Genomic DNA, 15,630 nt, shown 5'->3' on the forward strand with positions numbered 1-15,630 from the left:
CGGGGTAATGGATGTATATCGATGCTCCTCTCACTTCACCCCAGCTTCTACCTCTCCCCTCCAGCCCCGTGTCCTCAAGTCCCTTCTCTGTGTCTGTGTCTTTATTCCCGCCCTGCCACTAGGTTTATCAGTACCATTTTTTTTTCTTTTAGATTCCATATATATGCGTTAGCGTACGGTATTTGTTTTTCTTTCTCTGACTTCACTCTGCGTGACAGACTCTAGGTCCATCCACCTCACTACAAATAACTCAATTTTGTTTCTTTTTATGGCTGAGTACAGGGAGATCAGGTCGGTGCTTTGTGACGACCTAGAGGGAGGGGATATGGGGATATATGTATGCATATGGCTGATTCACTTTGTTGTACAACAGAAACTAACATAGCATTGTGAAGCAATTATACTCCAATAAAGATTTTTTAAAAAAAAGAAACGGGGTAAGAGTCTCATGATGAACCCACACAAACACAGAGACAGGCAGACAACTGTAAAGGTGTTCTGTCTTCCTGAGGCCAAGCCATAGTTAATTCTCTGACCTCACATTACAAGTGTAGAATTGAACAAGATAACTCCAAGATTTGTTTAATTACTGAAGTCTATGACATGATGCATCTAGGAAGTAGTTATAGATGAATTTCTCATGTGAGGTTTCTTAATAAAGAAACTGGGAATATTCTGATTCAGGAATGCTTCATTTACTAAATGTAGCAGTGTTTCCCTCAAATTATTAGTTGACAGCAAATACGTACATTATGAATTCAAAGGCCATTCTGTCACACACATTCTCTAGGTTGGAGCACTGGACTCTCTCCCTGTAGGACAGTGACTGGAGTGTATGCGTAGTGTAAAGAGGCAAATAGGAGAGATGTGCTTTCTAAAACTGGACTGATGGGGCTCTGTCTGACCACTGATCTTCCAGTAAATAGAAACGCTCACTCCATGAGTGTCATTACACCTGGCGATGCACAAGCAAAGGCAGATATTGATATCGCCACGGCCAAAGCATGGCCGCTGGCTCCCAGACCCTCCAGGCAGTGCTCCAGACCACCTTCAATGAGGAAACCTCCGTAAGAACACACACTGCACTGCACCAAAACTACCAGGCTCACCCTGACACCCTAAAATGACTCGAGCATTCCCTGCAATAAGGCCACATGCTTAGCAACAGAGACACTCACCAGAGATAACATGGTTGAATTTCTAGGCTGTGTATGATTATTAGATTCTTAAGGTTAAATTCCATGTGAAAGGAACCAGCCAGTTCAGAAAAGAAGCGTAAGAATGGCAATGTCTTTCAGAAACACAGAGAAGGTAAGTGAAAGGCAGAGGGACCTCAGGAGATCAGAGGACTCCGGAACTCTGAGAGAAAGCAGTACCCAAACCAGGAAAATGTATTTCCTTCCCATCAGTCTTGGTCATTCTGTCTCTTATGGCCTGTATATGGGACCACACCAGCCGTCTTCACGTAGTCCTTTGAGGTGCCCCCTTAGTGGGTACAGAGGACAGGATTTGGGTGGCCTGAGCTCCACCATCCGCAAGCTCCCTTTACACAAGGAGTTCCAAGGTAAAGCAACAACAATCAAACCAAAACTTGGAAAACTGCTGAACCACACAACCGTGAGCTATGAAATACAATCTGTCTCTCTCTTCTGGGGGAAGAGGAGAGACGGAGGGCAGAGGTCACACAGAGAGGAGCACCTTTTCACATCTAAAAGGCTCCCGACCAGCCTTTTCTTCCATGAGGTTGTCCCCTTCCCACTGCAATTCCACCCACCTAAAATTAAACACGTGCTCTCCTCAGAAAGCCTCAGCCCACAACCAGACTGGCCTGTTGCAAGTTCCTGATTCTGTCGGTGACAGCACCCATCCCAGGTCACTGGTACAAAACCGAGGGGCTCCTCAACACCTCCTTCCCCGGCCACCCACACTGCTACACATGCGGTCCGCACGCCCGTCCTGCTCTTCTCGTTCCCAGGCTGCCACCGGGTCCTGCTCCCGCATCAGCTCCCAGCCGCCCCACGGCAGCCTCCTCACTCCTGAGCCTCGCCCACCTGCAGCCAGCCCCGCACCAGCCAAGCCCTCAAAAATACCTGACTACGGGGCCTCCCTGGTGGCGCAAGTGGTTAAGAGTCCGCCTGCCGATGCAGGGGATACGGGTTCGTGCCCCGGTCTGGGAGGATCCCATATGCCGCGGAGCGGCTGGGCCCGTGAGCCATGGCCGCTGGGCCTGCGCATCCGGAGCCTGTGCTCCGCAACGGGAGAGGCCACAACGGTGAGAGGCCCGCATACCACAAAAAGAAAAAAAAAAAAAAAAATACCTGACTACGTGGATCTCTCTCCCTCTCTCCCTCGCCCTCCACACTAGACCCCGCGAGCCTTATCATCTACCATGACAGCGGTCTAGACTTTCCTCTCGTGGCAATTGTGTGAGTACGTGTGTAGTCATCTGACTGTTCACCTCCCGTACGAACCCACAAGCTTCTAAGGTCAGGGGTTGGGTCTTGGTCACTGATGTTGATCCAGTGACCAGAACAGTAGAACTAGAATAGTACTTGACACCTAGGAAGCCCTCTGTAAATCCTGAGGCCTCAACACCACACTGAATGAAGCTTTAACTAACGGCCAGGCACTGAGAACTCTCCATAAACTGGCCTCCACCCCTCTTTCAGCCTCATTTCCTCCTCTTCCTTAGCATGAGCTGGCCTCTAGGCAGGCCTGCCGTTCACTGGCTTCCACACCATAGGTGCCTCTGCACCTTGGCTCCACCTTTCTGGAGCCCCTTCCCTCCCCATGACCCAGCTGGGTGGGTCAACCTTGGCTACACATTAGAGTCACCTGGGATGCTTTTAAAACTCCCAATACCCAAGGGCACACCAGATCAATGAAATCTGACTCTCTGGGGGTGGAACCAGACAACAGTGTTTCCCAACGTGCCACCAAGATTGAGAACCACCTACCTCACTCAAGCCCACCAACGTCTCAAGGCCTAGCCCAGGCCCTCCTCCTCCATGAAGCCTCTCTGACTCAACAACTACTGTGCCCTTGGACCTGAAGAAATGGCATTCACTGCTACATCCCACGTCTCCTCACCCTGACCGTGAAGTCCTCGTGAACGCCCCACCTCAACGCCACAGCCCCCGTCACAGTGCCTTACACACAGCTGGAAGAAGGGGGTCCCCAGCTGGTTTGAGTGGCATCTCCTTTTCTTTCTGCTGCCCACCTTCTAGTGCTAATGAGCAGTGAAACACCCGGAATGCAGGCATCGAGATGCGTCAGACTTCTTGAATTTACTTCCAAACTGATTAAAACCTCTCTATAAAACACGGAATTAGCTAAATTATTTTGGTAAACATGAAATTTTCCATATATATCCGTTTAAATCAACTCCATTCTTCATGGCCAAAAAGCATGATAATAGCATAAATGCTGCAAAACAACTCACGAGGCAAATATAAAAGACTCGGTGTCTCCTTTGTGATGGGAAAAGAGAATAAATATCCTATTTCAGCAGGTACTACACGATGACTCAGCAATAGGCTCTAAAATCTAACACATGAAAGCAACCACAGCAGTGGTGCTCAGACTGTGTTAATGAACTCGTGCTAAAGAAACAGACATTTTCATGAGGGTAAAACATTGTTTGGGGCAGAGGGACCTGGACCAAACCCTAAATGTGATCTAAAAGCGCTTAATAACGTTGGCCAGGAGAAGCAAGAACAGATAGGAAAGGGAGGTAGGGAAAGGGCTGATTTTTCTCCAGAGCTCCAGATGTCTTTACGGCTGCCTAATGACAATTACACTCAACCAATTAAGACACCACTATGACAGTTGCATTGTCAGTAAGCCTTTGGACCCCAATGTTGATGGCTCTCTAATTAGTGCCTGTGCAAAGTACAACTGCGACTAATATATTAGCTGATGTAAGAACACTAAAGAAAAACTAAGAAAGAAGCCTTTTCCAAACGAGTAAGGAGGTCCCGGCCCACAGCACGGACCAGTGAAGATGTATGCTTTTCCCAGTCTTTTTTTATGCTTGACAACATTGAGTTTACCTCCAAATAAATAGGTCAGAGACCACAGCTGATTTTTTATTGAAAGAATGGGAATAGAGCCTCTTTCAAGCTCGGCACACCAGAGGAACTGCCAATTTAAAATGATTTACCACTGAAGAGCTTTCATTAACTAGAACATTTCCAATAAGCAGACTACTTATTTGGACTAGGAGACCTGAAGAAAATGGAAGAAATGCTGTACAGCTACAAACAACCTTGAACCTTTCTCCTCGTCTAAGGAGCCAAGCAGGTGGGAGCTGTGGGGGGATGGTTCCATTTTGCTTCCAGCTGCCAGTGATTTGCTAAAAAAATTTTTTTCAAGGCTCTTCACAACAACCTGGGGCACTGTTTTAAGAATCTGGAAGTCAGGTTAAGTGACTTACCCAAGGTCACAAGAAACATTTTAGTGGCACAGCTGGGGTCAAACCGGGTCCCCAGGCTTTTCTCTAACTGCTGCTTTAGCCAACAAGTCACTCTGCCTCCTCCGATGAGTGTCTGTAAACACATACGGCTTTTAAGAACCATCCCCATTTAAGTGCAATATAAGGAACTTACTGTTTTCAATACTGTGACTCAGGCTTGCGGGACATAGCCCCTGACCCTAACTCATCAATTCTACCACTACAGCTCAACTGGAAGGCAAGAAGCCAACAACAAAAAAGCTCAGTATGCTGGCAAGGGGCGTGGGACTGGGCAGATGCAAAGGTGCCGCCTACACATGCTTCACAGGTGATGTGGGAGCACATGTGGGATGGCTGGTAAAACTTCATCCTCTACAGGACCATACTCATACAGCCACCCCCAAAGTCACAAGTCTATTCTGATCAAGTACTCACAGCAGCCAAACGGAGCCTTGTTATGAGGCCTCAGGCCAGGAACAGCAAATGGTTTCATTTGTGTGTCAAACCCAATAAATCAGTAGTGGCTGCCTACAGCCCTGTGTTGAGAAGGATTCTGAAGCTGTATTCCATCCAACTCACCAGAAAAATAAATGCTGTCACGGATTTTTCATGCCCACCGTTGGTTTGGGAGTGAGGAGCCACGGAATCTATGCAAGTTACCTGCGTCCTTACTCCATACAAAACTCTGCCTGGGGACTTCCCTGGTGGCCCAGTGGGTAAGACTCCATGCTCCCAACGCAGGGGGCCCGGGTTCGATACCTGGTCAGGGAACTAGGTGCCGAATGCCACAACTAAAGGAGCCTGCGTGCCGCAACGAAGACCTGGTGCAGCCAAATAAATAAATAAATAAAAACTCTGCCTGGCCAACTCCTAGTCATCCCTTCCAGACTCAACTGAGAAGTCACTTCTCAGGAGAAACCCTGCCGGACCTGAAGCCTACACTAGGAGCCTCTCGCCAGTCAGTGTGTTATGGTGCCCACTCTTCCCCTACCCTAACCTCTCTCACACTGTCCTGTAACCACCTGTAACTGTATCCCTTTGGCCTATGAGCAAGGAATGTGTCTGCAGTATTCATCGGTGCTTAGTACATACTGAATGAACGATTCTGACTTAAACTCAGAAGATGGAAGTGGTTTAAAGCCTACAAAGCAATTAGGCAGGGGTCCCTACAAGTGCAGTGCCCACGTTTCAAGAAACGTTTATGCCCTTAACATGCAGAGGTTTTAGGATCTAGTCACACATACTCCATACTTTCTTTAGTAATACCAAAGATTACAAATCAATGAAAGCAAGAGTATTTACTGTTTTCTATGAAACATGACTGTGTTGTGTTATGCAATTAACAAAATGAACTCAATCCCACGGTGCAGTCTTTCTGTGGAAATGCACTACTACAAACATCAAGGGCAGCTTAAGATGCATCAATTGAAAAATAATGAACATCTTAATGGACCTTACGAGATCCATGCACTACACACTGAAAACTGTTTTCCATACATCTTGGTTAATCACAATCAATAGAGTCAGAGTCAATGATGATTATGCAGAGTTACTGTAGCTGTGGCCCTTCCCATTATTCCTTGGAGAGCCAGAGATGGATAAATGCAGTCATGAGTTCACCAGTATTTATTAAGGATATTCTGGAGCTCCTTCATTAAGGATATAATAAATGTAAAGCTCTCCTCTGGTCTCTTATCAATATCTTACCTCAGACTTATTTACCAGAAAAGCATGTATACCTCACAGCAGAAAATAAATAAATAAAAGTATTTATAAAAAGAGGTCCCTAGCGGGTAATGATCGAATTCTTTATGGGAAACAATCCAATGTCATAATAAGCAGCAGCACAAAATCTATATAACGCAAGGTTGAAAGGAACTGTCAAGAGAAAAAGTTTTTTAAAAAGAAGACAGAAAGCAAGTCCTTAGTAAGTATAAATATGGGGTGACATTTATCTAACGCAATTTTTATCACCAATCTGTATTTACAAAGCATCTGTTAGCATCTCAAGAGCCTCAATTTTTATCACCAATCTGTATTTACAAAGCATCTGTTATCATCTCAAGAGCCTCAAAGTAATCCTAGGTATTATCCATTTTTATACATTCACATGAAGCTAGAGTATTATAAACACCATCCTTGAGGTCCTCAGCTCCTGAATAGCAAGTGTTGTAAAATTCAGGGCAAATACACACTATTTCAGATCAAAGCCATATTTTGGCATGGTGCATGGTCAATACAAAGGCACATTTTTAATTACTGGGAAAAGTGGAGAAAAAATGGCTAAAAGCAAGATATTTCAAGTTACCTTAGACACGTGCCTATGTCTGAACTATTATTTTCCAACAGTTCTTAATTATAAACAATGATAACATTCCAATAAAGTGTCAATAGGCAAAGTGAACCAACCAGAGATTCAGACACCAAATTTTACATATATAAACTGGAAGCTCAAAATGTTGCTTCATGGGGCCTCCCTGGTGGCGCAAGTGGTTGAGAGTCCGCCTGCCGATGCAGGGGATGCGGGTTCGTGCCCCGGTCTGGGAGGATCCCATATGCCGCGGAGCGGCTGGGCCCGTGAGCCATGGCCGCTGAGCCTGCGCGTCCGGAGCCTGCGCGTCCGGAGCCTGTGCTCCGCGACGGGGGAGGCCACAACAGTGAGAGGCCCGCATACCGCAAAAAAAAAAAAAAAAAAAAAAAAAAAAAAATGTTGCTTCATGTCTACATAAGACTGGCAACCCTCTCGACTCTGTCCAGGTTGTGACAGAGCTCTAGGAAGGATAAAAGCCAGAACGACAGCCAGAGGTCACTTGGCTGCTAGAGATGTGTGGGCGGTTTTGCTTGGTGTCACTTGCCTCAGAGGGAACGGAGATGGAGGAAATGCAGGAGACCAAACAGGACAACTGAGTACTTTTCAGGGAAAGAAGACACCTAGCACTTGGAGACATCAGACGATCCAGTTTTCCCTCCAACCACACTTGACAGGGAAGAAACATGGATACACAGTCACTGTTCCTTCCAGTCAAGGCAGGAGTTGCACCCTAAAAAGGCAGATCACCACAGTGGAAAATGGAAGGAGAGGCATTTAGGAGTGTTGAGAAAAACCTTGACACAAAGAGGGGGCGTGATGTTTTTTAAAACCAAAACGGGGGCGGGGGGCACGGGGAATGGTCCTCTAATGTGAATAGTGTGCTTTCTTATGCAAACTGAAACGCTTCAGACTTATGAATCTTAAGTAACAGTGAGGAGGGACTTCATTGCAAAACACCACCATACTCCTGGGCATCTGATAAAAGCTTCTCGCGAGCTAATAGCTTAATGGTTAGCAGAGCTGGCACAAGGCTCCCAGTGAGCCCCCCGCTTGACTTTCTCCCGCAAGTTTTACCCGAGATGCTCTCCTTCACTAGATGGCAGTAAAGCGAATATATTCCTGGCAAATTATACCTAGACCTACATCTCAGGTTATAATGTGACCCTTCTGAACTCACGATGTCATCTGTTTTCAACACCCTTAACTCCCAGAGTGCAACTGTGGAGAAAGAGGACAGTCTAGGCCTCACAAAACAGGACGCGGATGCCGTCATAACCTCGTCCCTTCTAGTCTTTTCCCTCAATGCTAAACGTATAATTTGAGAGACATTCTAAAATTCTCAGAGCTCTCACCACAAACAAACAAAAACAAAGAAACAAACACCATGCTTCCTAATCACTTATTATCAACCAACTTTCTAGATAACATCTCTTCTTCTAAATCCAAGGAAGGCACACACTAAACCTCACCGAATTTCAGGAACGCTACCAGATCACAAAGAAAACAGACAGAGGTTGAGCTCTGAGAGAAAGAGACAGGTGGCTTATCGCAGAGATTGGTGGCTTCTCAGCACAAATTATTCTCAGGTTAAAGAAATGGGAAATTTTATCCAGAAAAAAATCAAAGTAAAGGTTGTATTTGAATTACATACATAGTCACCGTTGAAGGAACTTCGACTTACCTGACCAGCAAAGAAAACAACTGTTTCTGGTATTTTCTGGGATGGTGCATATCACTGCTAGGTGGCCACATGACACCACAGAGAGGCACGAGGAAGGGCCAGAGTAAGAGTTTGGTAAGTCAAAGATGCGGTAAGGAGGCTCAGAGAGTGCAGGGTCTCAGAAGTGCAAGGAGTTTTCCTTCTCTACATACCTTCCCCAAAGTTTCCTCGGTGCTGGGACTGGTGTTAGGCTCTGAGGTTACAAACATGCTTAATACATGGCCCCCACCATTTTAAGATGGTACAGTCAACAAGATCAAACTCTTGATCTTTACCTTTATTTATGGCACTGACCGAAAAAAAGGAAGGTGCACTCAGGAGACGGGGTTTGAGGGATGGTTTAGAGACTTCAAGGCAAAAAGTTAAATGGAAAAGAAGTTGAGGATTATGAATGCATTTTAAAATAATTTCTTTTTAAAAATTTCTTGGCTGTGCCACACGGCATTCAGGATCCTAGTTCCCCACCTATGGATCGAACCCGTGCCCCCTGCAGTGGAAGTGCAGAGTCTTAACCACTGGACTGCCAGGGAAGTCCCTAAAATAATTTCGTAATCTGGAAAAAATAAAAATCCATCTGCCTAAATCCAGTAATTAAAATATGTATTAAAAAACAGGCAGAAAAATAAACGGTACACACCAAAAACCACAACGGGAATTGTGGTAGCATTTAGGGAATTTAGGGATTTAGGTGGAATTTCTCTTCTCCACTTTCTAATAGTTTTGCAAAGACAATGTGGTTTTACTACCGTTTTCATTTTTAACAGAAAGGAAAGGTCCATACATGCCATAAAAGAAACCAAAGTGACGCTATAATAGCCAAGCCATCAGAGTAGCGAGCGAGGGCTGGAGAAGGCAGCGCCGGGGCCCGGCTCTCTGCACGCCCCTGACAGAAGCACCGCGGGGCAGGCGGGCACGGGTGCCAGCCGCACTCCCCGGACCCTGCGGGGCCTCAGCTACCTCACCCAGAATGCGCGTTTCCGAAGAGAATCTCTAAGTTCCTTCCGGGTTTCAAGCTGTGTGATTCTAAGTTGAAAAAAACGAAGTCGGAGAACAGACAAAAGAAAGTAGGAATTCCTCCAGCTTCCCACGTAACATGTAGTATACAGGTGGGGGGAAGGGAGTCTATCAAATGTTAATGCTTTTTTTCAGACTAACAAAAATGTATTCAGACTAACAAAAATGTATTAGTACTACAGAGCATTTAATGAAATATTATATATCACCTCTACTTTTAAAAGATGCTTACAAATTAACTGAAAAAAAAAATACATGGCTGTAAAGTTAAGACAAAAATGCTTAGGCGAAGCCTCAAGGCCGCGCGATTAGCTGCCTTATAAGCTGCAGATAATCACCCCTCCGGAGGTGTGAGGAGGGTAGACGCCCGGTCGGAGCGGCAGTGGGTGCTAATAGGCTAGCGCCCCATGGAACCTGTGGGAGGAGGCAAGGCTTGAGCTGGGCGTGAAAAAACGGGGACTGGGTTACTTTTGGGGGTAATGAAAACGTTCTAGAATTAGATAATGGTGGGCAGTTATACAACCTTGTGAATATACTAAAAATCACTGACACAATTTAAAAGGGTGGATTTTATGGTATGGAAATTGCATCTCAAGTTAAAAAAATGACATGGTCAGAGGTAACTAGGACAGTGTGGTGGGGGGTCGGGAACCAAAGGTGCCCTGGGAAGAATAATGAGGAGAAAGGGAGGTTGGAAACAAATTTCAAAGGCTCCAAACATCAGGAAAAGGTAACTGGAGAACTATCACCCATGAGATAGGAAAGGAAGCAAACACTCATGGACAGGAGTGAAAGATCAAAAGCTTTGAGAATAACGTCTGTTTCCTCTGCTGGAAAAACAAACCTCAGGTGAGAGGCGTCCAGGTCCTTTCACTGGACAGGGACTCGAGTGTCTCAGCGTGTCCGAGTGAATGCGTGTCTGAAGGGTGCCCTGTTTCTGTGCGCAAAGAAGAGTAAGGCAGAGCCAAGACTGGGTTCGCTCTAAGCTTAAGTGTGACACAAATTAGTCTAAGCCTAAGCAATGCAGCTCCAAACCAGGAACATTCACACGAAAGGACTGAAAAGCTGGGAAGAAGCTGGGGCGAGATTCTGCAACATAATCTTCATCAATTATATAAAATACATTTAACAGGTTTAAATGCAAAAATGTCACATCGGTTAGCTGCAGATATAAAAAAACTAAGCATCTGAACAGATTCTACTTGTGTAAAAAAATAGAGAAAAAGGAAGGGAAGATGCAAAATAGGAGAAATGCAAGAGAAGTAAAAGAGAAGGAAATGGTGAGATGGCCACTGTCTCTTTAAGAAGCTCCTTGGAGATACATAACTGCAGAAAGCCTGGTGAATACAACATTGATTGGGAATGAGGTAACCACAAACACCGCTGTCTCAAATGAAAAGGGATTCAAGATCTGACCCAGAAAACAAGCATCGTAACCACCTAATAAAATTTTAATGATAAACACAAAATGCTCTATATACAAGCAAGATTGAAGTATCTGATGCTAGGCCATAAACGTAAGGTTCTCTTAGAAAGAGGGGCCATGAGGAGCCTCTCTGACCCACACATCAAGTTTCATCTTATCGATCCACTAAACTCTGCCATCGCTTTGCTTTGTGCTGGCATAATCTGTAATGTTGAGCAGGCCTCGAGGGAACGGAGAGGCAGGAAAGAAGGACTGGCATCTGGACTAGTGTCCAGATAAGAAATTCATAATTGGCTTTCGAGAATCGTCTCCCTTATTTCTAATTCCTTTTATGACTCTTTCAGTTCAGGCTCAACAGTCTGTCCTCAAAGGCCTCTGACACACCAGGAAACTTCTTTAAGCTAGAATGATCCCAGTCCCTTTGGGAGTTATTGAGGAATCTCAGAATTAGCAGGTGAAAAGAATTTTCCCTAGCATGAGCTCTCAGGCCCATACTTGAGCAATGAGGGGCAGAAGCCTTGAGCCACACTGGTAACTGAAGGGATAAAATTCTAGATTTCTGGTCCATTAATTTTTCTGAAAGTAACAGTTCTATAGCACTCCCAAGAAGGGTATTTACTGGCCTCAAAATCATGGCCAGTAAAACACAAGCTAATGGAAAGTGTTCCTCCTAAGGCTTATCTTGTTTGAAGCAAAATACTTTTACATAGGTACTACGGACCACAAAATATTAAAATAATCTGACTCTTGGAAATTTCAATTAAGGAATGCTTCTGAAGGAAAGAGTTTTCTTTAAAAAAAAAGGCTCTCCTACTACTAAGCTGTTAAGTCCAAGGTTTGTTTTTGTTTGCTCCTCCAGGTAGAAACCACTTTTAGGTGTCTCACTCCGAAGTCAATCCAGACTCAGAAGTTTACGTGTCCTGGTCTCTATGGCATTAAGTACACAATGTGAGACTCCAGTTCAAGACATCTTGTTAATCCAAGAAGAAAGTTATCTTCTTATTATACATTAAAGAAACACATAAAAACATCTCTGTAATAAAATATGAAGAATTCATGAAAGTGGTTTTTGGAACAGAAGCCAAAGGAATTTACAGAAGTTAGAATTAAATTTCTTGGCAATGGAGACAAACAAAAAGCCTATTTCAGGGCAAGTTAACTGCAAATACGAACTGTGTAGTGGGGAAGGAAGATTACCTGTGGCCACAGCCCTTCCTCATAATAAAGGCTTCAGAACAAGAGAGCAAGAATAGCACCTGGGGCTTCCCTGATGGCGCAGTGGTTTAGAGTCCGCCTGCCGATGCAGGGGACACGGGTTCGTGCCCCGGTCCGGGAAGATCCCACATGCCGCGGAGCAGCTGGGCCCGTGGCCATGGCCGCTGAGCCTGCGCGTCCGGAGCCTGTGCTCCACAACGGGAGAGGCTACAATGGTGAGAGGCCCACATACCGCAAAAAAAAAAAAAAAAAAAAAAAGCACCTGTTTCTGCCAACACTTATTATTATTGCTTGACTTTTTTATGTCTTCATAAAATACAAACTGTTTGCCTTAATGAAAATCTAACAGAACATGCCATAAGAGTGATTTAAAAGCTCAAAAGATACAAGACACAAATGGATTACAGAGCCGCTCCACACCACTCGCTTCTCACCACTAGCTTCAGAGATCTCAACTACTGGAGGATAGAGTCATGGAGACGGCCCATCTCCACGAGGGCTGTAAGTGGGAAGGCACGCACTCCCAAGGGAGAATAAGGTGGCTGGGACGCAGAGGGTGGTCCATGAAAAGTGAAAGACCTTAGGATGAAGAATATTAACTGAAAAACTGTTTTTGCTTACCCAGCAATGACAACACCATCGTGAGAATGCACATCACATAAAACTGCGTCAGGAATGTGTTCCAGCTCACTCACGGCACCTTTGCGATTCTGCATAAGAAAAGGGGGTGCGGTTTATACTATTCTCTGGATAGCTGGGAGACAAAGCATTTCGCTCTCAACTACATTCATGGCAGTTTTTTTATGGCATGGACCGTGTCCATAGTTATCAAGACATTTGAAAGGACAAAGACAACTAATATGTTAAGCTATGTATTTATGAGTTACAAGCATACTGAATGAAACTCCTGGGCACGGGACACGCGAGACGCTGGCCCTGTCCCTGAGGGGATTACAGGACGTTAACCTCTCCACTCTGCAGTAGGCTGCTAGTGAAGACATGTATAAAGTGTATTTAAAAAGTTCAGTTCAGAGGAGAGAAAGTAGTTAATGGTATTTTACCTGTTAACACCTCTTATAAATGCTCTCAGGATAAAATGAAAAAGTATATACAACAAGATAAAAATCAGGATGGGGAAAAGAAAAGACATTGTTTTTGACTGAGAGGTCAGAGGTTCATGGAAATGGTATTTAAAGGAAACCCTAAAACCCGTAACACAGTTGCTCCTGAGGAGGGAACTAGGTGGTAGGTGGAGAGAGGTGAGAGGGAGATGTATTTTCCAGTAGATGCCCTTTTATGACTTTTGATTTACTGCAACACGATTGTTTATTTATTGATTCAAAATATGTATAAATAAAATAATTATTTTTAAAATAAAGGGAATCTTGAAGAATAGAAAGTATTTACATGTGGGATGTTGGGAAGGGCAGGGCAGGACAGTTAAGCCAAAAAGCAAGCATGAATAAAAGGTATTCAACACCAAGCCATCAAAAAATATATACACATAACTGAGTTGCTTTGCTGTACGCCTGAAACAATATTGTAAGTCAACTATATACTTCAATTAAAAAAAAAAATACCAAGCCATCCATAATTTCAACTTTGCTGTACCAGCACAAGGATTAGAAACAGTGTGTGTAAATGGCAAGCACAGTTCTCAGCACACAGCAGGTTTTCAATAAATGGTAGTTACTATTACTATTTATATTATTAGGAGACAGATGATGACATCTGTTCCATTAAAGCCAACGTTTATTAAGCAGCTGTACTCCAGGCACTGTGCAAGACGGTCTGCATGGTGATCTCACTGAACTCGAGGACCAAGTCCAAGGCTGAGGGACACAACTGGACACATCCAGGTGGGGCTGTCCTGCTAGTGGAGACATGGGGATGGAAGGGAAGGACTTGAGAATCATCTGTTCGAGGGTCACAGACAAAATGACAAGAAAAGCAAAGCTCTTTTGAGGGACAAGCTATTGAAAGAAAAGGAGAGGGCCTGCGTGCTCACGTCCTCCACTAAGTTTCGTCACGTGGCTTCCTCCCCATCAAGGGCTCCAACCCCACACTGGTATTCTGGATTAGAGAGATCCTAGAATGCTACAGTGAAATGAGTGTATGCAAACACCAGGGAAAGGAGCATCATTTGCACGCTGGCTCTGAACTGCAGGTCCAGGTAAGTTCCTGCATTCACAGGTCATCCCCTGTGTGGAAGTACTGAGAACCCTGGGGCCCCTTCTCAGCTTCCTCAAACACCAACCTAGGAGATGCCACACCAAATCACCTTCCCAACCCATCCTGAGGTTGACCACGAATAGCACCAAACCATAGCATCTGCGTGCCAAGGCCAATGCTAACTGAGCAGCAGACACAGGCCACGCCCTGTGGGAGGAGTGTTAGATATATCATTAGACACAGCTACTCTCAGCTCCACATTAGAGATGAGAAAGCAGAGGCACACAAAGGGAAAACACCTTGCTCTGCACTACCTTTCATGTTTTCATAAGAATTCCTTTCATTCTAGAATCACAAGAATCCCATCACTACAGTTAACGCAAGAGTCGTCATTTGACATTTTACTTCTGTAGTCCTCACAGGTAACAGTGCAGGAAATGGGCCAGAGACACTCCACAGAGAAGCCTCCCTCCAGTCTCCCTGCAGTTTGACTCCAGGTCATTCAAGCAACGACCTCTTATTGAGCACTTATCAAACACATGGCTTTGGGCTTGCTGGAGAAAAACAACAGAACAGACGTTCAGTTAGATTGCATGTAACCTGTATACTGGCATTAAGTGCCAGATGCTATGAGGCGGGTCTTTAAACACCTTCACTTCTGCCCCCTCCAGCCTGGATGAGGCGGCTGTACCTGCTTCCCTCCCTAGCTTTCTAATACCAAAGAGGAAACAAAGAACTCAGCTGCTGCTTTCTCTCTTAGAATCTGACATTTATGAATTCGAGCCAGGGTACATGGAATATCTCCAGCTCTCATGCTCACAAATCTCAAAAGTATCCCTCCTTCCCGGACAGAAAGGCCCTAGCAAATGCCTCACTCTCAAGCTTTCCTTAAATTATGGCTCCTCCTGCCAGGCTCAGACCCTCTGCCTTCCGGCCCCCAGCCTGTCTAAGCAGCTTTGGCAAACCCAATGCCTGCTCTCACTTATGTCCTTCACGCAGACATAACCAAGCGAATGGGCAAGAGGGCGAGGGGGGCGCTCCATGCGAGTTTATTACCTGGAGTGGATACACAGAGCGGGGGCCAGAGGGATTTGTACTTAGTGGTGGGTCTTCATGGCCGAAGGATGGCTATGTTAATCCTCTTTAGAAGGATGGTTCTCACCCAGGGCTGATTTTGCCCTCAGGGGACATCGGACTGGTCTGAAGACTTTTTGGTTGTCAGAGCTGCGGGGAGGAAGAGAACGCTTCTGGCATATACTGGGGAGAGGCTGGACATGCTGCGGAAGATCCTGCAATGCCCAGGACAGCCCTCACTGCAA

The 15,630-nt window shown here is 45.2% G+C and overlaps 1 protein-coding gene across 2 annotated transcripts in view; it reads right to left on the bottom strand.

Moving 5' to 3' along the window:
• FBXW8 (F-box and WD repeat domain containing 8) overlaps positions 1 to 15,630 on the bottom strand; it is a 116,565-nt gene that overhangs the window by 71,753 nt on the left and 29,182 nt on the right. For both annotated transcript variants that reach the window (XM_060118850.1, XM_060118849.1), the window contains one exon: positions 12,761 to 12,849. In XM_060118850.1, the coding sequence (XP_059974833.1) occupies positions 12,761 to 12,849 (89 nt within the window). The remainder of the gene's footprint in view (positions 1 to 12,760; positions 12,850 to 15,630) is intronic.

This window comes from Mesoplodon densirostris, chromosome 15 (assembly GCF_025265405.1).
Source record: "Mesoplodon densirostris isolate mMesDen1 chromosome 15, mMesDen1 primary haplotype, whole genome shotgun sequence".
NCBI lineage: Eukaryota > Metazoa > Chordata > Mammalia > Artiodactyla > Ziphiidae > Mesoplodon > Mesoplodon densirostris.